General features: G+C 35.5%; 1 protein-coding gene across 1 annotated transcript; it reads left to right on the top strand.

The window, feature by feature from the left end:
• The first annotated feature begins 511 nt into the window (after positions 1-511).
• On the top strand, positions 512-3,027 carry LOC148764659 (uncharacterized). The gene is made up of 4 exons (XM_088807999.1): positions 512-654; positions 1,914-2,198; positions 2,526-2,672; positions 2,829-3,027. The coding sequence occupies exons 1-4, from the start codon at positions 512-514 to the stop codon at positions 3,025-3,027; spliced, it is 774 nt and encodes a 257-aa protein (XP_088664125.1).
• The last annotated feature ends 21,823 nt before the right edge of the window (positions 3,028-24,850 follow it).

The raw sequence follows: 24,850 nt of genomic DNA on the forward strand, positions 1-24,850 counted from the left end.
TGACATCAAATTCACCCAGTTGGCTCAGTATGCACCCTATCTAGTTTCTATAGAGGAGATGAGGATTTGAAGGTTTGTGGATAGGCTAGTGGAGCCATTGTTTAGGGCTATAACATCCAAGGATTTTGATACCTATTTCGTAGTTGTAGACTGTGCCCAATGGATTGAGATGAGGAGCAACGAGAGTAGGGCTACTAAGGATAGAGTCAAGAGGGCCAAGATAGAAGGCCATCAAGGTCGTAGAGACTTCAATAATGGTATTTCATCTTCTTGTCGTCAAGGCCCATAAAGGGACTCACGGTTATCCCAACAGAGAAGTGACTTAAGTAGTGCCAGCATTGAATTGGGACAAAAAACCTTCAATGTTGGGAGGTAGCAAGATTCAAGGTAGGGTGGTCAAGCTATCAATCATTGCAATACTTATGGGGTACAACATGGAGGACGATGCTTTCGTGAGACAGGAGTTTGTTTCTTGTGTGGTCAACTTAGACACAGGAAGAGAAGTTGTCCAATGGCGCATCAACTACAAGGATCTCCTAGCAGCTCCACTCAGCCAGTTTCATCTGCTCCTTTAGTAGCCACCTCATCTAATCAGGAGGCTAGTGAATCGAGAGGTAGAGGTGCTATTGCTTCCTCTCAAAGCAGACCATCTAGGTTTGGATGACAGAGTTCTACTAGTAGGGGTCACGCAAGGGTATTTACTTTAACACCACAGGAGGCCCAGACATTTAACGCTGTGGTCTCAGGTATTCTTTGTAATATGAATGCTCGGGTATTGTTTGATCTTGGTTCTACGCACTCTTTTGCTTCTACACGTTTTGCACCCCGATTAGGTAAAGATCACGTTATGAGAGAGGAACAATTAGTGGTGTCTACCCCATTAAGGGAGATATTTATGGTAAAATGGGAATATAAGTCTTGTGTAGTTCGGGTCAAGGACAAAGACACTTTGGTAAATCTAGTGCAATTAGACACCTTAGATTTTGATGTGATTTTGGCAATGGATTGGCTATCGCCTTGCCATGCCAGCATGGAATGTTACCATAAATTGATTAGATTTGACTTTCCAAGTGAGCCATCATTTAGTATTCAGGGGGATAAGAGTAATGCTCCAACCAATTTGATATTCGTCATGTCTACTAAAAGGCTATTAAGATAGGGTTGTCCAAGTTACTTGGCTATTGTGAGAGATACCCAAGCGAAGGTTGGGGATATAAACTAAGTGTCGGTAGTGAATGAGTTTGTAGATGTATTTCCAAAGGAATTACTAGGTTTGCCTCCCAAGCGGGAGATTGAATTTGGCATAGACTTGATTTCAGATACTAGACCCATATCCATATCCCCATATAGAATGGCACTTGCAAAGCTTAAGGAACTTAAGGGTCAATTAGAAGATTTGTTAGATAAAGGCTTCATCCGCCCGAACATCTCACCATGGGGAGCACCGTTGCTATTTGTAAATAAGAAAGATAAGTCACTTAGATTGTGTATTGACTAACGACAGCTTAATAAAATGACGGTGAAGAATAAATACCCTCTTCCGAGAATAGATTATTTATTTGACCAACTACAAGGAGCACAACATTTCTCTAAGATAGATTTACAATCTGGGTACCATTAATTAAGGATCCAGAATGAGGACGTACCAAAGACTGCATTTCGAACAAGATATGGGCACTATGAGTTTTTAGTGATGTCATTTGGGCTTACGAATGCCCCTGCGGCCTTTATGGATTTGATGAACTGAGTGTTCAAGCCTTATTTGGACAAGTTGTGGTGGTATTTATTGACGACATCTTGATCTACTCGAGGAGTCGAGGGGAGCACAAACAACACCTTAAGATAGTGCTCCAAACTTTGAGAGAACGTCAATTGTATGCTTAGTTCTCTAAGTGTGAGTTTTGGCTTGAAAGTGTTGCATTCTTAGGACATGTGGCTTCTAAGGATGGGGCACAAGTCGATCCAAAGAAAGTTGAGGTAGTGGAAAAGTGGCCAAGGCCAACCTTAGTTATAGAGATTAGAAGCTTTTTGGGTTTGGCCGGCTATTACTGTTGTTTTGTGAAGGATTTCTCTAAAATAGCCACTCCTCTGACTAGGCTGACACATAAGGATGTAAAATTCGAGCGGTCAGATGCTTGTGAGGATAGCTTTGAGAAGCATAAAGCTTGTCTCACCACAACTCCAATATTAAGCCTATTGTAAGGCACAGGGTGTTATACGGTATTTTGTGATGCATCACGGGTTGGTTTAGGGTGTGTATTAATGCAGCATGGGAAGGTGATTGCATATGCATTAAGGCAACTTAAAAGGCATGAGCAAAATTACCCCACACATGATTTGGAGATGGCGAAAATTGTGTTTGCCTTAAAGATTTGGAGACATTATTTGTATAGTGAGACTTGCGAAATATATACAAACCACAAGAGTTTAAAGTATATGTTTCAGCAAAGGGATCTTAACTTGTGGTAACATAGATGGATGGAGTTGCTTAAGGATTATGACTGTACTATTCTCTATCATCCCAGTAAGGCTAATGTAGTGGCAAATGCCTTAAGTGAAAAGTCGATGGGGAGTCTGGCACATATATTTGTAGATAGAAGATCTTTGATTCGGGAAATGCAAGGTTTTGGAGATATGGGTGTGCATTTTGAAGTTTCAGAGACAAATGCATTGTTAGAACATTTTAAAGTTAGACCTATCCTAATAGACAAGATTAGAGAAGCCCAAAGTAAAAATGAGTTCGTAACTAAGGCCTTGGATAACCCTCAGAGAAGGAAAGGAAAAATGTTTACTAAAGGCACAGATGGAGTATTGAGGTATGGAACCAGATTGTATGTGCCTGATAGTGATGGATTGAGGAGAGAAATATTGGAGGAGGCGCATATGGCAACGTACGTGGTACATCCGAGAGCTACAAAGATGTATCAAGATTTGAGGGAGGTATACCGATGGGAAAGACTTAAGAAAGATGTAGCTGAGTTTGTCTCTAAGTGCTTGGTGTATCAACAAGTTAAGGCTAAGCACTAAAGGCTTGCAAGGCTACTACAGCCATTACCGGTGCCCGAATGGAAGTGGGAACATGTTACAATAGACTTTGTGTCGGGCTTGCCTCGAACTAGTGGGGGCTACGACTTGATTTGGATCATAGTAGACCGGTTAATGAAGCCAGCTAATTTTCTTCTAGTTAAAACTACATACGAGGCTGCCCAGTACGCCTAAATTTATGTGGATGAAATAGTACGCTGCATGGTATCCCCATTTTTATAGTATTTGATAGAGGGACACAGTTCACCAATAGGTTCTGGGGAAAGTTACAGAAAGTGTTGGGCACTAAGTTGGATTTTAGCACAGCTTTCCACCCTCAGACTGATGGGCAATTTGAACGAATAATACAAGCATTGGAAGATATGCTGAGGGCATGTGTAATAGACCTTGGGGTTAAGCGGAATTAGTATCTACCCTTAGAGGAGTTTGCTTACAACAATAGCTTCCAAGCTAGCATCCAAATGGCACCATTTGAGGCATTATATGGATGGAGGTGCAAGTCACCCATTGGGTGGCTAGAGGTGGGAGAAAGGAAACTCTTAGGGCCAAAGTTGGTGCAGGACGCCATCGAAAAGATACGCATGATTCAACAGAGTATGTTATCAGCACAAAGTAGACAAAAGTCATATGCTAATAACAGACGGAGACACTTACAGTTTCAAGTAGGGAATCATGTATTTTTGAAGGTCTCACCAACAAAAAGGGTAATGAGGTTCAGTAAAAAAAGAAAATTAAGTCCTCAATATATAGGACCTTTTGAGATCTTAGATAAGGTTGAAGCAGTAGCATACCATTTGGCATTACTGCCAGACCTCTCGAATATCCATCCGGTGTTTCATGTGTCAATGCTTAGGAAGTATAACCTGGATCCATCTCATGCAATACGGAATGAAACCATTCAGTTGAGAGATGACTTAACCTATGAAGAGCAACCAGTGGCTATCCTTGATAGGTAAGTCAAAAAGCTCCATTCAAAGGATGTAGCCTTAGTGAAAGTGTTGTGGCAAAACCACACCAGTGAAGAGGTAACGTGGGCAGCTGAAGAGGAGATGCGAACAAAGTATCCACACCTCTTTAATACATAGAGGTACGCAACCTTATAATTAGATTTAAATTCAGAGATCAAATTTCTTTTAGTAGGGGAGAATGTGAAACCTCGACCTTTATAAACTTGTAGTGGAGGTAAACACGATGACATGGATTAGGGGTAGTTCTATCATTTTCTTGGTAAGCTCCTAAAAGTGGGTTTTTTTCATATAATTAAGACCTAAGTAGGCCTAAGAAATAAATGAATGAGGTATGTAATAATGAAATAAATGAAGAAAATAAAAATAATGATAATTTCCACAATATGGGTAAAATGGTCATTTTAGGTCTCGAGCCTAAATTTTTAAGTTTTCATGAACTCGAGTACCTCTAATCTATGTGGACTTTTTTCTCAGTATCGAAAGAGTAAAAAGTCTGAACCAAAGGAAAGAAGAAGGCAAAATCAACTATGTAATGGCATTTTTGTAAATAAATGGAGTTTTAATCAATCTTAAGAATAAATATCTAATTTTCCAGTAGCTTTCTCCTCACTTCTAGTAGCTTTTTCTTTTTCCTCCCATCCCTTCTCTCCATTTCAAACTCTCCATCTTTCATGGAGGCTACCCTTGAAACCTCCATAACTTTCTCAAAGTAACTCCAATTCTCATGTTTTTATACACCTTTCTATAGGATTTTTCTTGCTCTTTCACTCTTTCACTTTAAAAACTCTCAAAAGTCTTTCCTCAGCACTTTCTCTCACTAACTGAATGTTTTAGAGAGAGAAGGAGACTTTCCATAATAGCTTGAAAAACTTTTGAAAAGGAATTTAACTACAAATCCACCAAGGTGAGTAATGAGTTGGGTTGATTTTTAAGTTGTTGATGAATGGCCAATAATTAGAATTGTGGGTTGTTTTATTGTTGAAGGTTATTTATTTATTCCTAGTGTGACTAGAGTAGTGCAAACTAATGACTAGTCAAATGGTAATTAGAAACTAGTGAGGAATAACTAGTAAAGTTTGATTTAGAAATAGCTTTTGGAATAATATTCATGTCAATTAAGTTGGTTGTGATGCTATTGTGTGTGATAGGTTCCAACGAGACCCCACATCTCCACTTGGAGTATTAGTGGAAATTGGAGTCAATTAAAGAATCAACAAAGACAAGTGAGTGAACTTGAATTAAAATGTTTTGGGATAAATGCATAAGTGTTTGATTGAATCACTTGAAATATTTTATTGGTCTTTTCTTTAAAATATGCATGGGAACAAGCCCTTGGTGAAACGTTTTTATGTTGTGAAATGTGAAATTTGATGAATTCATGTGTTCCTATATTATGACTCTATGTATGTTATGCATTGAATGATAATGTTGTGTGTTGATTACAACCGAGTGTATGCGGTGTGGGAGTGCACATGTCGGTGATGATGTGGTGATGGTGTGTACATGATGATATTTGCCATGTGCGGTGTGGGAGTGCACATGATAGTCTTAGCTATGTGAGGTATGGGAGTGCACATGATGATTTCAGCTATGTGTGGTGTGCGAGTGCACATGAGCTGGTGAGCCGATAGTTGTATATGTTTACACATACCACAGAGAGGTTCGGGAAAATATTATAGGATTGCATTGAATGTTGAATGTTGAAATTGTTAAATGCTTCCAAATTGATTTTCATTGCAGCAAGAATGGATTTTCATTGTAACAAGAATTCTTCTAACTTAATTGCCTTGTTTCTCACTGTAGCGAAATTTAATTCTCGCTGCAGTGAGAAACTCTTGGGTGCTTGAGGGCTTAACCCAGCCTTGGTTTTCGCTGCAGCGAGAATGCAAGAAACTCTCGAGTGGTTCCTGCCCAGAAAGAGAAACTCTTTGCCTTGTTTGGATATTTACTGTAGTTTTCACTCTTTAACTTCATTGTTGATTATGGACCTTTCAACACTAAAGGATTAAGTAATCAAGGGTTGAATTGAGGGGTTTTAACAAGAAATTAAGCTAAACTATATTGTTTTTAACCTAAGTGTATCATGTTTTCTAAAACTTTCCTTATCGTTTGCTTGTTCCCTTCTTATGTTTGCTCACTAAGTTTATACTCACTCTTTTTAACTCCATGTTTTCAGATTTGGAAGTAGTTGGGACCTAGATTAAGGTGTTTGTTCCTATTCACCTTTTTGGTAGGTACCGTGGCATTCAGTAGCTATACCTTCACCGAAAGTCACTCCGCTGGTAGTCAAAAATCTTTTGCTTGTGGATACATACACGTGATGTAAATCACTGAGATGCATGTTACGATCAAAATATGTATACTTTGATTTATGGTGCCACTATGAGTTATTAATGAGTGACATTATTTTTAGATAATAGAAATGTAAATATTTGTTTGTCATAGTATATTATTGAAATACTTATAGTTAAGAATTACAAGATGCGACTGTAGGAATGAGTGATGAAATAATGGAAAGAACTACATAAAGAGGCTTGCTTGGGCTTAGTGGGCTGTGCCCATTGGGTCCATGTGTCGGTTATGGCCTGGAAAATTGGGCTGTGACAACATCTTTCCATATCTTAGAGGATGGAATGGCTTGAACTTAAAATGGATCATCAGGCAGTGTGTATGCAGTCCATGGAACAAATGATGCGTGTTTATGTTAAACATGTTGGTAGGGATATGAGCTTTTTTTCTTACTCTCCCAGATGATCCCATAGCAAAGGATTTGCATGATGATGATGAGGATGAGGATATTTAGAGACAACCCAATAGTCAGGGGAGTATTCCTTTACCTTACTTTTATTAACATTGGCGACAATGTTATTTTTAAGTTTAAGGGGGAATTTGAAGTTAGTGGTTAAGTTAGTAACTTTTAATTTAAATTGATACATGTGCATTTGCATTTGAACTAGATTTAATTATGCCAATTTCGTTTAATTTATGTCACGACTCGAAACTCCCCATCGGGCCCGTGACAACCACTACGAAGCCTCGACAGACATTCTTCACCTCGAATGCCGATCGAAACCTTGCAAGGCTTTCATATCAACTTTCGCACTTCCCCGGTGAGCAATAGTTATCAAATATCGTAATTCGAAGGATTACGAGTCATTTCCAAATCAGAACATAACATATTGTTTTCTGGCTCACAGGGGCATTTTCGTCATTTTTTGTCAAAAATCTCAAAACTTGCTAAAAATGTAGTAGGTAAGCAGAAAATATATATTTAGTGATTTAAAAACAAATTAAGTATCTAAAACGTTCATTTGAAGTGAAAATTTGACCATTTGAATAAACTAAACTATTTTCTTGTAAAATAATTTTTATAAAGCTATCGGTAAATAATTCTTATAGCGTAAAAGTAATTATATTCATATATACTATAAAGTAAATAACCAAAGCATAAAATTACTTTTACAGAGACACGTGGACCCACATCTAACCAAAATGCATCGAAAACTGAAAACTTACAGCTTTTGCCTATTCAAGTCCAAATGAAGGTCCTTGTCAAAGTCAGCTAACTATGGAATTCCCTGAGCTTGAAATGTGAGGAAATGAGGGTGGTGAGATTATAAAATCCCAATGAGTAAACAAACACCATCTAAACTATCTAAAAACGAGTAAATGAAGACGAATTAAAATATTCTTTTCCAATATATGTTTCATAACATGAATATTCAGTTTACTTAATTAATCAACGTGGCTTATATATCTCACAAAACTTTGCTCCTGCCAAAAATCATTCCCGGGGATGCCTTGGCCTAGGCATCTGACCGAGACCACCAAGGCTATTAAATGTCTTTACATCCGAAGTTCTAGCCATGCCTTGGCATTGGCTGAGTCTCACTCTCACGCAGTGGTCCACGTGAAGTGCAGTCAAATCTTTACCTTTAGAGAAACCCTCCACACGGCTCTCTGATCGAGGTAAGGTATATCTGATTCTGTGCCCCCTCTCTTAAGTTGGTCCACAGAACCTCCATTACAAGGATTATGGATTATTTTATCTAACACCTGATTTATAAAATCTTTATCTGTATGACATGGCAATTTATCGTAATCTAGCCTCTTAAGGCTGAATACATAGTATATATAATTTTGATACAAATACCGACTTTGCCATTCATGCTCACATATTGCTGTAAGCCATATAATTTAAAACACAATTTATAACACAAGCAAGCAGTCTCCAATTACTCTATTTTCAAAACCAGTATTCAATTTTCTAGAAAATTTATAAAATCACAATTTCTCCTAAAACATAGCAATTTACCATTTAAACCCATTTTCTATAAAATCACATAATTGTATAAAACTACTCTAGATAATTAAGACAATAATAAGTTTACTCACAATTCTAGGAGTCGATGTACTCCTAATCCCAATCTTCAAGCACAATCTCTGTACTTTTACCAGTGTAATTTGCTCACCACATATCCACAATGTACAACACATAATTCACCACATTAATGCTTGACCATTATAAAATCGATTCAGGCTCGGTGTATATGCATGATATGATATGTAACTTATACGACTACCCCTTAAATGCGGTGCTGACCTAATTCGGCCTATTACCCGATTAAATGACAATTGTGTCCAATATGGCTCCAAATTGCTCCATTTCATTTCTAATATTTCAATTCACTGAATACAATTCCAATAATCTAAAATTCAGCTTAACAACCCCCACAATTGTTCTTAAAAATTTCAGCCATTGTGGTGCACTATCACTAAAAATTTTTCCATTCCATTTTCTCACCATAAATCATCATTTCATCAATTTTTCAACCAAATCAGTTGATCACAAAATCAATTCATTACTTCTACACTACACATAGGGTTTGGCCATTGAAGGTTCATGGGGAAAATGGATTCTTTTCTTGTTGTTTTGTTTCTAAACATGCTTAACTAACTCTAAACACCAACATAACTCAAAATCAACCAATTCCAACATCATTTCTCACACCAAACCCATTCAGCCAGCCATGATTTCCCCATGGAAACATACAATCCAACCATGGAAATTAAGGAGAAATGCATGGGTAGGGTAAATCACTAGCAAAATCAAAGAAATTTTACCTTTGCTTGATCAAATCCTTGAATTCCAACATTTTCTCTTTGATTTTCCCCACCTAGGGTTTGTTCTTCCTTAGTTTCTCTTCTCTTCTGGTTTGGCCAACCACTATGGGAGAAATGGGCTGGTTTTTATGCCTTTTTATAAAGAAACAATAAAATAATAAAAGCATGACACATGGCATTTCCTTATTGGTTTAAATTTTAAATATTTGACTTTTAATTCCTTAATTCTCCACCACACATTTCTCATGTTTATCCATTTCCATGATGAATAAAATCCCTTGGTCTTGACAAGTGTCGAGGGTGAAAATTTACCGATTTGCCCCCGGGGTGGTAGAATTACTATTTTGCCGCTATACTCCAAAAATATCGAAATTACAACTTTTTCACTTATCAACCTCAAATTATACTCCAATGAGTCAAATTTGATCAATCTTGATCAAAACATTCTTCTAATATTCTAATTTTATCCTCAGGTGGCAAAATTACCATTTTGCCTCTAGATAATGAAAGTTTCGATTTGACTCCGAATTAATCCTTGAACTTCGAATCACCATTTTAAGTCATTCCTTGACTGTAAAATTTTATTTCACCTTAAAATCCCTATTTGAACTAGTTCGAGGCTTAATTGACTTAATGGTACCATTAGGGGCAATATCGTCTTTTAACGATTTCTTGAAGTTTCTAAATATGCAAACATTCTATTGAGCATGTAAATGACGTAGTAATTATTTTATAGAACAAGGTTTGACAGTTTACCTATCCAATGATGAGAACATAGTTTCATTCCTATTTTAATTCTTTGAAACATGTGAATATTGTTTGAGTGTTATATAAATTCTTATGCTAAGCTTTATTGTTAAGATGAAATTTCTACATTTTGAGCACCATCACTTTTGCTTAGATTCATTATACGTATTTAGAGAAGGTTTATGTGAATGTGAATTTTTGAATTATGCATTGAGTTCTAGAATTTATAGGGCCATACGTTGGCCATCAAATCGGGTTTGTACATAACAACCCTTATACAATTCAAATGGCACATCGTGCCTTACATATTTTATTATGAAATCAGACTTGAAGGAGGAAGGCCCACACAGACTCAACAGAGTGACACGTTGGGAGGGAAACCTACCAGATGCCAATTATGTGTCCATCCAATTGACAACACTTGCCATGTAACTCCATAGCTTCTGTTATCTACACATGGTACAACAGAGGGGTGAGTCATCAAATACTTAGTGAGGGGATCCTATCATAGCATAATATTTTACATAAAAAATATATTTAGGCTTATATAGCCATAAGCCTTTCATATTCAAACATCTCCAATTCAAAAGTGCGAGGATCATCTTAATATCCTACATGCACAACTCATCATATCAAGTATTGCTGGATCACATCTCAACGGCGTATCATATCCGCAATCTCCAAATTCTATGTCTTCACATTAAATCATACGATTCAAGGCTTATCTTTAAAGTCACTATCATTAAACTAGGCTTCATAGTCACACCTTAGTGTTGAGCACAAGCTCAAATCCCATTTACAAATAATTGCTTATTCCGAAGCATTTCATCAAATATCATTCATAGTGGTCACCATATATTTCGTATTTCAAATCAAATCATGCCATACTCGATGCATGTCATCATAGTCAAATGAAATCAAATGAGTGGTCTTGTCCTCGATGTAGTTAAATCACGTGCGATGACCAACTGGCAAAAAATCAAATCACGCTTTGGGCAAAGTCGCTGGCTGAGAAACAGATCACACACGTGCCAAAGCAATGGGTAAAGAACAAATCACACTTACCACCAAAGCACTAGTGAAAAATCAAATCATCGACCCTAGAAATCTCCCAATGTCGGCATCACCCGGAGTAATCTCAACGGATGACATCAAAGCACTGCTGGTGGGAATCACAAGTAGGATCAATGCCACTGTCCCTGTTTACCACCATCCCTGCAGGCACACACATAGTCATAGGGTGTGGGACTTCACTCCACCTCAAGTCAAATCAACATCTGAAATTCATCCGTTTGATGAAACATAAATCCACAAATCAAGCCATCGTGCTTGTGACATTCCATATGTTCATATCAAATTGTATTTGATAATTCTAAGTGCCTTCAAATCTCTAAGGCGTCATCAAACAAAACAAAATCAATCTATAGGCCTTCATGCCCTTAATCCCACATGGGTATTCATCATATTCAGTCGTATCAATCATGGCTTAACAGCCTTATACATATCCTTGAATCAACCACAAATACATGGGCATTCATGCATATATCATGTCCATAAATAATAATGGCCCTTTCGGCCTCACACAATTAATATCACCCAATCGCTGTGCCATTATTCCAAATACATATTAGGCCATATACCTACTTGGCAACCCATTCATCATAATTCGACACAATCCTTAGTTGATAATTCATATCACACCATGTGTAGGCCTCTTGCTCTAGGTCCTACATATCATGGGTTCCAACACAATGCCAACATATGGCTCACCACAAATCACAGAAACATAAACCTCATATCTCAAACAATTAATCAGCCTAGGCATCATTTTCTAGGCATACAATCATATTTGTTCTCTAACCTAGGCACATACCTCTAGGCAAACATACATATACATACGCATACATATATATATGTATACACACACACACACATATCAATTCTCAAGCCTAGGCATTCTTATCTAGGCATACACACAACATTTAATACAATGGCAATGCATACATTATGTGAGATACATCACATGCATTCAATTAAATCCCATTCACCTCAACAATCGAAGGTGCGTCCATAGCCAAGCTTTGATTCTTAGCCTCTAACCATCCTCCAGCTCACCTATGAGTAAAATAACTCAACTTTCCCCTTACACACACCAAAACATCACAATCATAATTATTTCCTAGTTTTCGAAAATATCCCAACTTTTAAAAAATACCTAAATTCAATATACATGATCATTCTTCCAACAAATGAGCTAAATCCTTACTTTAGAAGTTAGGTTACCCAAATCTTGGCTCCAAATTTCTAATCAATTCAAAGGGAGAGAGTTTGACCAAATCTGAAAATATTTAGATCCGAGGTTATTAACTAATTAAATAAAAAATCAATCAGTAAAAGCATGTAATCTTACCCTAGATCGATTTCCCAAGCTTAGATTAGCTCCAAATAGATCCAAAAATTTGTTTGGGAGGTTAGGGTTTCGAGGTCTTAGAGAGAGAAAGGAAGAGAAAGAGTTGAGAGAGAAAAATAAGGTGAAATGGCCTAAAACCCTTTTTTATTTTTGCCTTTCTTCTATGATGTATCGATACATTTGGCAATGCATTAATACATCTGCCTTGATTTTGAATAAATGTATTAATACATTAAGGCAACGTATCGATATATTTCGGGTAAAATGGTCTTGGGTGCTCCCTGCTTCAAATGTATTGATACTTCGAGACAATATATCGATACATGTTCATCTGTTACCAAATCTATCGATACATCCTAAAATGTATCGATAAAATTCCTCCAAAACACCTCATATTGTTATTCCTGCCATGAATATGTCAATACAAGAGGGGATGTATTGATAAATTTTCCCTTATAGGCAGTTTTAAGTCTTCCAAAACTTTAAAAAATCCAACTTAACACCCCAAATCCATTCCCTATTAATCTCATACCTCAAATAACTCATATAATTCAAATCCTCATACATATATTCTCAAATATGCATCAAATTAAATCAAATCCTCAAGCTATATGATAAATTCATCATTCCTTATTGATATTTGCCTTAACGTCGTATTTAGGTGTCAAAGTGCCAAACATATGCACAATTCCATTGAAATTCTCCCTTATACCAATATTCATAGTCATACACCTATAACTATAGTCATATTCACCAAAGTTCAATTTAGCTTGCCAATTAGCTTAGCTATTTCATCATATTATTAGAATCCTTAATGTACACTGAAATTCAAAGTCCTTCTCTATAGACCATAATAGCTCATATGCATGCTCCACAAGCATATACACCAAGTTTTCAAGTTTACTCATCAAATCACTTGGCGAACATCACATTTAGGCCATATAAAAAATCAAGGGTGTTACAATGAAATTGAGAAAAAGAAAAAGGGAAAGAAAAAAGAAGAAAAAGGATGAGGTGATGAACAAGGGAAAAGTATTGATGAAAAGGGGTATACTAGGTGAAGGAAGATTAAAGCTCTTAATAGGTCCTAGAGTGACTATGTGCTTAGGATGATTTGAGCCATACATTGTCCCATATCTCACCTTGACCCTATTAGGATTTGACCTCGTGCTCAAATATGAAAATAATCAATAAATTAAAAATATAATGCAACGGAATAATAAACTATCATTTAATTAGAGAAACAACTAAATCCTATGGATCAATGTTTGTGTTTTTTATGTAATTTTCTAATTAATTATGAACATTCATAAGTTTAAGACTGAACTTGTTCAGTGAACTTATTCTTTAACAAGCACCTACATGTTATCCTCAAGTATCCCATATACTTTAATCTATGAGATCAATTGCTTACTTCCCAAGTAAGGAGCCTTAACATGTACTAGTCTTTAAGCATTGTCAATGCCTTGTCTTGACAATACAATGACCAAGAACAATTTTAGGAACATGGCTTTGATGCATAGTTATCTCATAATTGTAATAACTTTACACTTCTCTTGCAAGGCCTTTATGTTCCATGGGCTTCATCCAATTAGTACTTAATAACTCCTTATTATTTCACTAACATGAAGGAAAACTCTATCGCATATAGTTATGCGATTAAATATGCATTAAATGACAATATACATTCTTTGACCAATCTAATTGGCTCAAGGGCATATACCAACAGACTTTAACCATACATTACAAGCTAATTAAAGTCCTATTGATCCTTGATTTAGTGACAGTCTACATTAGTGGAGAGAGAGATGAAAAGAAAACTTATTGAATTTTGCATGAATATAAACTTATGTAGATTGTACAATGTCTAGGTGAGAAGATTGCACACACACACGAAAATTCACTTAATGATAAGCTTGCATTTGAATTGAGATATGAACTTGAACAAAATTTGTATGTGGAATAGAGTTATGAATATGGAGGAACTTATAAGGATACTAAGGGTAATTAATGAAATGGTGCAATTGAACTCTAATTAAATGTTTTCATGTTCAAGTTATTGCATTTGTTTTTTTTTTTTTTGTTTTGCTTGAGGACTAGCAAAATCTTCAATTTAGGGGTGTGATAACTCTATTATATAGAGGTTTTTTCAACACATTTTTAGGGCTTTAGTAGCTAGACCTTTGAGTTTTAGGTTTAGATTTTAGCATTTTAGGTGTTTTTCTAATGTAATTTAGATTACATGTTGAATAGTTAAATTAAGTTGGTTTAGTTTAATTTTACTTTATTTTGTTTTTAATTTACTTTAAGAAGAGTTAATGCCAATTTCTCTCATGGTTTTTGTGTGGGATATGTGATGAGCAAGGTGAAATTGAGTTATGATAGCATAAGTATGGTGAAGGTGTCACTCGTACATGCTACTATAATTTAAAGATAACTTGAGCTACAGAAGTCCAATTGATGTGATTTTTGATTCCTTAGAAAGCTAAGAGAATGGGATAGAACTTTCATGTTCACCACTTCACCCAGTTTGAAATAGATTGAGGTAAAAATGACATCTAAAGATGATGAATAGATGTAGATTGCACACAAGGCTGCATGGTGATTGAGGCTGCAGCGTTGAGTCACTCAAGGCTGTAGCGCTGAAAGGACCATTACAGCAACACTAGAAGCTTGTGGCCATGGCATTGAGCTGGATGGGTGCATCATACTAAAGGTTGAGAGCATAACGCTACAGCATAAGCAAAAATGTGTAGCAAAACTACCAAAGCTTATTACGATGTCGCAACGCTAAGAAGTCATGGCCATGGCGCCACCCCAGTTTCCAAAATTAAAAATTCTGACAAGAAATTGGAAAGTAAGGCATCTTGTACATTTTTAAGAGGCTTTTTGAAAGTATTCAGAGGGAGAGATGGTAACAGCTTTTCTAAAGAATTGGAGCTACAAATCAATCAAGAATTCAAGAGCAATTGAGAGAGATTCGTAATCAACTAGGCTGCAACATTAGTTTATTTCTTTCCTTTTGCGTTTTTCTTATTTTCTTGTTTTGAATTCATGGCTAAATTTGTTTGGATAGTGTTTTATTTAGATATTATGAACTAATTTGCTTATCTAGGTTTGTGGTGGATTTCAACATGTAGTCTAAATACTTGTTTTTTCTAATATTTATCATGAAAGGGTATTTTTTACTTATACAAATCTATTCTTAATGCCATTAGTTGCTTGATCAACAATTAATTGATTTGTGAATCTAATTGAAACTCGACAGAGATTTTAAGTTAAGCTAAGATTTGAATAGTGCATGTTTACGTCACTTAGGTGATCTGATTTACGATTCGGTAAGACATATGCCAATTTCCATACATAACAAATTAAGTGTCCTCGGTTAGACACTTTGGGACCCGAGGGGACAAGTGAAAAATTTTGAAATAAAATAATATTAAAATATTAATATTTATCTATTGTTGAAATTAGTCATGAAGAAGGACTATATAACTAATCTAAGTGGGGGAAAAGAAGGAAGAAAGAAAGAATTTAGAAGAAAGATGATGTAAGTAGGGCTCGCGTGCCTTTATTTAATAAAGCAAGAAAGAGTAAGTATATATTTAAATATTATGGTGACACCTTGGTGAAGTGTAAATTTGATATTTTATTTGTACAAGTGTAAAGGAAGAAAGATAGAAGGAAATTAGAATTGAAGAAATGTTTGAAGGACCAAATTGTAAAGAATGAAAAGTTTGGAAGGTCGAATGGTAAATAAGGAAAAATTTGAGGACTTATGTGCAATTTCAACATTTGAAGTTAAATGGAAATTAACTAACCAAGGAAAATTAGATTGTGTGGGAGGATGAAATATGCATGTAACAAATACTATTACATGTAAAGATATGCATGCAAGGATGTACTTGTAGTGCGAAACATGTGAGACACCCACCATGTGACAAACAAAAAGGCATGAGACAAATGAATAAGATAATGCATGCATATGGATTTTTAAAGATTAAAAGAATGCATGAAGGATTTATGCATGATGGACACTTGGTGAGAATTAGACTAAAAGAAAAGAAAATATAATTGCATGTAATGTCATTGGCCAAGGTGGAGGCCAAATGGAAATTAAGGTGGGAAAGTTGCATGAAAGACCATTGGGTACAAATAAGGTGGAATTAAGTGGAAATAAATTAAAGAGTGGATATGGATAAGTAAAGGAGGATTTTTAACCAATGTGGAAGAAACGAAATTGGTGCATGAAAAGCCATTGGTTGACAAAATGGCTAAATGAAAATAAAAGGTGAATGTGTGCATGTATTGTGATTGGTTAAATGGGTGGCCATATAAATACCAAGATTCAAGAGTAAAAGAGAAAAAGGAATTTGTCTTGGTGAGACTTGAGAGAGCTGACCATTGAGAGAGGAAAAGAAAGAAGAAAGTGCCTTTGAGAAGTTCCACCCGAGATGAAGAAAAAAGGAAAGAAAAAGAGAGGAAAGTGGAAAAGGCTCGGGTTGTGAGGATTCAAGAGAAACAGTGAGGATTCCTTCCTTTATCTTGTAGAGTTGTGATATTCTATGACCCAAAGAGTCTTTAACATTCAAGAGAGAAACCATGGAGTGTTGATGGAGGTGTGAAGCTTGGTTTCAAGATACAAGAGAAACAAGGTAAGGATTGTGGTTTTAGCTTGAATGTTCTTTGGAAATGGGTTAGTAACTATAAGAAATATTTTGTGGTAGCAAAGATTAGCTTGTTTGGAGAGGATTTAGTGACATGCAAGCCATCAAACTCTTGGATGCATGATGGATTCAAAGTGAAAGAGAAACGATAAGCATGGTATTGTGTTTTAAGGCCTACGGTTGGTAAAAACATTAAGAAAATAATTTGTGCATAATGTTAGCAGCTTGGTGATTGGAGCTTTGGAAGAACGTTGAGATTGCATGCAAGATCCAAGCCATCACAAAAGGTAAGGCATGCAATGTGAAATGATTGTGTGAAGCCTTAAGTACGGTTAGGAAACAATTATGCTAGTTGAAAGCTTGAAAAATGAAATTGTGGACATGTGTTGTTTTGCAAGATTTAAAAGGTTAAGAATGTTGGTGTAACATGAGTGGAAATTGATATTGTGCTTAATGGTAGCATGTTAAATATGAATAATGGTGCATATAAGCTTAGAAATTACTTGGTGAAATCGGATTTATAGTTGCTGCCATATATGTGATTAATAGTATGAAAATAATAGTTTGAATATGATAAATATTATTAGAAAGATTGATATGGGCATTTGAAGTCATAAACAAGATGCCGGATTTGTGTAAGTCAAAGTTCACACTAAGGATTTAGTGTAAACGATTATCTCTTAAGAATAAGAGATGAAAGTATAGAATTAAATATGAACAGCAAGTGTAAAATATAATGACAGCAAAGCTCATTAAATGCATTGGATTGAAATGATGTCAGGAAGTTGACAAAGCAAAGAATATTGTTGCAAGCATAGAGTAAGCATTTGAGGAAAGATTAGTGGCGAAGTAATATCCCGCCATTGTAAGGTGAGTAGTGGTTGTCTATTTCAAAAGTTCCATAAACTATATATTGATATACGTTTAATAAATGTTGTTGGTTTTCTTTAAATGCAATTGTTGATAGCATGAGTTGTTAGCCTCGGTAGGCGATTTTTAAATGGAATTGTAATCAATTATACTCTTTTTGTGGAAAGCATGAGTTGCTAGAAAATGATAAGTGATTTGAACAAATAGTTTGCAATGATTTATACACTGCTATTGTGGAAAGCATGATCTGGTAGAAATGATAGGCAATTATGGATGCAAATTGATTTGGATGTTGCTTGTGTATACTATATATATATATATATATACATATATGTAAAGTGTTTTAAAAATCGAGAAACAAGCTCTATTGCAATGTTTTGCATCAAATTTGTGCCTTGTATCTTTGTGTGACGTGCATAGTTAAATGTACTAGTTAAATAGTTTAAATGCAAATTTTTGAGAGCCAGTTTTAGTCTGATCTTTATACAAATGTTTACACCATGCATTTTAATGTGAAAACCAATTTGAAAGGTTATCGAACCTTGTTTTCAAATGATTTAAAGCAAAAGTCTCAAAAACCTTGATTTGGTTTTGAAAATGATTTTAACAAATCGAGAGCATCAAGAATAGGCCGAATGTCACATTGGGAGAGTGTGACCCTTGTGCACAAGTGAGCTCTAGCTAGAAAACCTTTGGGTCACCGACGGGCTGTCAGACATGGCTAGGCCACAGTTTGTGATTATACGTGGTAAGGCCACGAGTTGTTATACTTTTCAAGGCCACGAGTTGATATACATGGTTGTGATCACATGATTTCTTCGATGTCGACCAATTGCCATGGCTGTGGGAATCTGATGGAAGTGGGCCTCCTAGAGTGTTATTACGTGGAAGAGGGTCCACAGATTGATTATCTTTGACTACCTACTCAAGAGCCTTGAGAGTTTTTATACTCATACTCTTTTACATGGTGGAGAGTTAATGTTTTTCCATAGCTCCCCTATTTGATTGAAAGCTTTTAGTGCTTTATATGTTGATTATGAGTTGATATACGTGGATGTACACAATTATTTTTACATGCCACACACTTTGGGAGCTTGCGTGATTTTATACGACTATTGTGTTTTTTTTAAAGGAAATAGATGATTTCGATGATTGAAATTTATTATACTATGCTTTGTTTTCGGCATTATTTACCAAGGAAAGAATTGCACTACGATTTTATGGCATTATTTTTCAAGGCACAAATACCTTACTTGTTATTTGGTTTTATAAGGTTATCATTTTATATTCTGGTTTTATTACTCAAATGATCTACTTTAAGCTTGTTTCCCATCTACGCCCTGCTCATGGAGCCAATGATCACTGACTCTATGAGACTTACTTAAGTACCCCGTATTTTGATACGGTGGCTAATAAAGTTTACGGATGCCAATTGAGGTTAATTACAGAGTTAAAAAGGGTAATTCAGAAGTGAACCTATGAAATCTCGATCTCTATAGACACATAACTAGAAGTAGACTGATAATATGGACTCAGGGTAATTTCATAATTTCTCTCGGTGAGCTCCTACGAGTGGGTTTTTTTTATGCTATTGAGGTCTAAATAGGCCTAAAGATTGAATGAATGATGTTTATGATGGTAAAATAAATAAAGAAGATAAAAATAATGATAACTTCCACGGTAGGGGCAAAATGGTCATTTTACATCTTGGGTCTAAATTTTTATGTTTTCGTGAACCCGAGTATTTCTAGACTATTATGGACCTTGCCCTAGTGTCAAAAGAGTAAAAAGTTACACAAAGGATGAAAGGAAGACAAAGTCACCATGTTAAGGGCATTTTGGTAATTTATGTGAGAAATGGATAAGCTTTAGATATAAATATCTAAAGCTCTAGCAAATTTCTAGCATCTTTTAGCAACTCTTCTTCTTCCTCCCCTCTCTTCTCTCCATTTCATGTTTTCTTCTTCTTCCATGGAAGCCTCTCAAGTAACCCTAAACCTTGCGTTTTTCTACACCTTTTCATAGGGTTTTTCATACTCTTTCTCTTCTACACCTCAAAAACCCTTAAAGGTCTTTCCTTGGTATATTTTCTCACTAGCTGGACGAGTGGAGAGAGAGAGAGAGAGAGATTGTCCACAATAGCTTGGAAGCTTTTGAAAAGGAATTCAACTACAAAAAACCACTAAGGTGAGTAATGAATTAGGTTTAATTTTCAAGTTGTTGATAATGGTTGATGATTAGAGTGGTGTGTGTATAGGTTCCAACAAGGCCTCACATGTCCATTTGAAGCATTAGTTTAGGTTAGAGTCGAGCAAAAGAATCAACAAGACTGGTGAGTGAACTTGCCTCAAAGTATTTTTGGGAAATACATATGTGTTAGGATGAAGCATTTAAATGATTTTACTTGGTTTTCATTAAATTATGCATGGAAACAAGCCCTTGATAAAATGTTTTGATATTGTGAAAATATGAAATATGCAAAAAGATAAATCCGTGTGCTTCTCTATTATGTTGGTATGTATATATATGAATATGTGTTGTGCATTAATGAATAATGTTGTGTGATAATGATGACCCAGCTATGTGCGATGTGGGAGTGCACATGAGCTGATGATGACCCGGCTATGTGCAAGTAGGGAGTGTACATAAGCTGATGATGACCCAGCTATCTGCGAGTAAGGAGTGCGCATAAGCCGATGATGATGACCCCGACTATGACGATGAATGAAATGGGGTGGTGTACGTGTTTATGTATGTTTATATATGTATATGTGATAGAAAGTTTTATAATTATCATATGTGATTGAAATGAATAATGAGAAACTTGATTATTGTCAATGTGTTCACTTTGATGTGCAATATGGTAGGAATGGATTTTGTGGCATGTGAAAATCCCTTAATTTGTCATCTACCCTGAATCTCGCTGCAGCGAGAAACTCTCAGGTGGTGGGGGCACAAACCAGCCCTATTTCTCACTGCAGCAAAAAAGAATTCTCGCTGCAACGAGGAATTTTGCTACAGTGAAATTGGATTCTCGTTGCAGCGAAATTGGATTCTTGCTGCAGTGAGAAACTCTCAACTAGACCTAAAATTTTAGTACAGTGCTTCCACTTTGATAATGATTTTGACTATATTTGTCTTAGAAATGGGCAATTTAGTAAAAATAAAAGTTGTAGCTCTTCTTCTTAGCTTTCTAATGGTCCATAAATCAGGTCAATTGGACTTCTGTAGTGAGATATATGATAGAAAAACTGAAACATATGCAAACTAAGACTGTTTCTCGCTACAGTGAGAAACTTGCTATCATGCTTGCTACCTTGCTTGATTTTTATATATTTTTCACCCATTTAACGTCATGGATTGATCATGGGTTTTTGTAACACTATGATGTTGTTAATCAAAGTTTGAAATAAGGGGTTTTTAGTAAGAAATTAAATCAATTGCATTATTTTTGAAACAAGTGCATCATGATTTCCAAATTCTTCCTATCAATTGCTTGTTCCCTTCTTATGTTCACTCACTGAGTTTTATACTCACATTTTTAAACTTCATGTTTTCATATTCGAAGATAGTCAGGACCTAGATTGAGTGACCACATATGCTCGTCTTCTCGGTAGGTACTATGGCATCTCAATAGCTGTACCTTCACCCACGATCACTCCGTTGACGGTCAAGAGTCTGTTACCTGTGAACACGTATATGTAATGCAATGCGCTAGAATCCATGTTATAAGTCAAATATGTATAATTGATTACTGATGCCACTATGAGTTGGCAAACGGGTGGCATTATTTTGACATAATAAAATGGTGAGTATTAGGTCACTATAAAATGTTACTGAAATATTTTGGTTGAGAATTATAATATGTGGTTTTAGAAATGATGGTTGGGATTAATGATTAGATTGTATAAATAGGCTTGCTTAGGCTTAGTGGGCTATGCCCATTGGGTCCATACGCCTATCATAGCTCGAAATTTGGGCTGTGGCAAATGTGATATCAGAACTCTAGGTTTAGTCGAGTCTTAGGGATTTTTTTATCAGTCAGCGGAGTTGTCGGAGTTAATGTAGAGTCTGGTTTATGGTTTGTGACTGCAGAACAATTCATTGACAAGAGGCTAAATGAACTCCTATTCCTAGTAACCTACCCTCTTGCCAACATTATGCAAAGGTCACAAGTGGTGCCGTTGTTTAGGTTTGAGATGCCACCTGAGATATGAGCTGTTGTTGGAAAGATTTTAAGCAAATGCTCCTAATGAAAGGTTAATGTAATAACAAATTCCTTCGATTAAAGATGGAGGAAATTGGAGTTGGACTAATAGATTCGTAATGAGTTATTCATTCAGTGGAGTTATGACTTGAGCCTATAATTGTCAATGAAAAGAAATTGGATGATATTGGATCATTATTGCGGTCAATATAAAGAAACATATACAGTAATGGTACAAGGGGTGCACTTTGATTGGAATGAATAGTGATGATTATGATTCACTTGAAATTTATAAATTTAAGCATTAAGGTAAGAGTAAGCCAATACTTATGTGCACGGAGGTAAGTGCACTTGGTTAATCGAGCTTGTTATGCCATATATAAATGGTGTTTGGCTTCCGAAATATTTATATGAGAATATGTGTACAGCAGGTTTTCATTCTAATTAAGTGACTGGAGATCCCAAGGGTTAATTTGAACTATTATGGTTTAAAATTAAAGGTATATAAATTAGCTCAAGGGTGAAAATCAATGATCATTATAATTGATGGTAGTCATGAAGAAAAAGGCTAGTAAACAAACCTGCTCTAAGGATGAGCTTGAATTTTGCTATGCTTAATGTGGAGCCAAAGGATTAAAGGACTAGATGTGGATTTAACAGTTTGAAATTAAATGACATGGAAATGACAAATTTAGCAAAGTTCCATACGGAGTTCTATATTGAGATTGATATATGAATTGCTTTAAAGGTCAATTTTTTTAAAAAAAAATCTATTTGGTTCAATATGCAACCTATGATGTAAATGATTAGTCTTGAATGTGATTTCTCCAAAGGTAAGAAACTTAGAACATGTGGATTTTCATATATGCTCTAAAAGGAAGCTTCTACATCTTAAGTTTAAGAAATTTTGATCTTATGACTGCAAATGCAAGATACAAAAATTAAGTGAATTGTTTATCTTATGGATGCAATTGGTTAAGAATTGATGAGTAAAGTCAAGATCTCAACACTAAGTGGTGTACAATTTGATATATGTATATCCAAGAGTAAATTTAGAGGTCATTGCTTAATCAATTTGCACTGAATGTTATGGTAAAGGTATGCGAATACTAATAGTGAAGTATGCCCAAAGTGAGATATGTTGAGACTAATGTTCCTATCGCAAACTTGTGATAGAAAGCTAGTTTTGCAAATTGTGGTTTTTATGACCATGAAATATATGGAGGTTACCAATATTTAAGCTTACACTCGAAGTTGTATATCTTGTGATTCACATTCATCGTGTGGAAGGAGATGTTCCATACAAGGATTTGGCCTAATTGGTGATTACATGACTATAGGCTTGGTATGAGATTGAGAATGCCCTAACATGTATGAGAAGTGTGTTGCGAAAGGTTGAAAGTCATTAAGACGAATAATGGGTGAAACATAGATGTTGTTATGACGAGCATAAAAAGCTCAAGGATAATCAATGTAATTATGTTAAGTTCTTTTGGTTCGGTCCGAAATAAGAGTAAGAACATCTTGAAAGATCTTAAGATAACGTTCAATGGGGTTAATGAACTAAATGTTATCGAATATATATTAAATTGTTAAAGTTATGCGTGGCTTTAAAGATAAGCCTTTGATTGTCTGAGTCCTCAACAGAATTCTATTAAAAGTGTGCTTAAGCATTTTAGAAGTGTATTGGAAAACATAAGAATAATATACTAGTTTGACTTGCTATAAGAGGTCGAATTTGGATGGCCATGAGTGGCTTGTGAATAATCAAGTAGTGTAAAGTACGTGCTTATAAAGGGAGCTATGATTAGTAGATAAAGGTGGAACTTTAGAATTTCATTGTCATAGTTATTAGATTATATATTTCAATTATATGATATAGAGTAGAACATCAATGATGAGATTGTGTTCAATGCTTTAGGCCTTGAACTGTAAGTTATGGACATGTATCCACCTTGTGAATACCCTGATGAGATAAATTTGAAAGATTTTTCACAATGACAAAGCATTAAAGCTCAAAGAGCAAATAATTATATAGTCAAGTTGGGCTCATGACTGATATGTCACATAAGTATGAAGATATGATACAAGCATAAGTATATTTGGAAATGCTGGTTTGAGGCAATGATTATCCTACCATTTTGTGGACTCGATGAGGTTCTGGTCTCGACATAATTGTAGACATAAGGCACAAATTGTGAGATGTGCTTCCCCCACAAGTTCGAATTTATTTTGAGTAATTATCAAGGTAAAGTGCCTGATAGGGATAGGCAAAGGTTGAATTATGCTTCAAATGTTTAGAGAATGAAGGTGACATGGTTTGATTAAATGATACTACCTTTGGTAAGGGAATAAAAATACGTTACGAAAATTATAGAAATCTACTTAGAAAAGAGATGATGATTCGAGTATTTATATATGAGTAAAGACTTTGGTAATGAGCTACGATCTAGAAGCATGATATTAGAATATGAATTTTGGCTATGAAAAATTGATTTTTAAGACACATGGTGCTTCGGGGATGGTGCGAATTAGTGGTCAATTCTCGTATGAGATTAGAATATTGGAATCAGCTTTGTGTATTCACCACAAATGATGAGCATGATCTAACCAACTATGAGAAGAATTCATTCTAAACTTGATTGTTGGTTATTTTGGTTTTACACATGGCTTATTGTGCTTGATATGCCTAAGGCTACCCAAAGTTAAAATTTTTGGAAAAATATATATGTATGGATATATATGTTGCATATTGGTAAAAAAAAAAACTCATATGGAGTTGGTTATAATTTGATTCAATGATAAAATTCTA

The sequence above is a fragment of the Theobroma cacao genome, chromosome 1 (assembly GCF_053813885.1).
Source record: "Theobroma cacao isolate CCN51 chromosome 1, ASM5381388v1, whole genome shotgun sequence".
In the NCBI taxonomy this organism is placed as follows: Eukaryota; Viridiplantae; Streptophyta; class Magnoliopsida; order Malvales; family Malvaceae; genus Theobroma; species Theobroma cacao.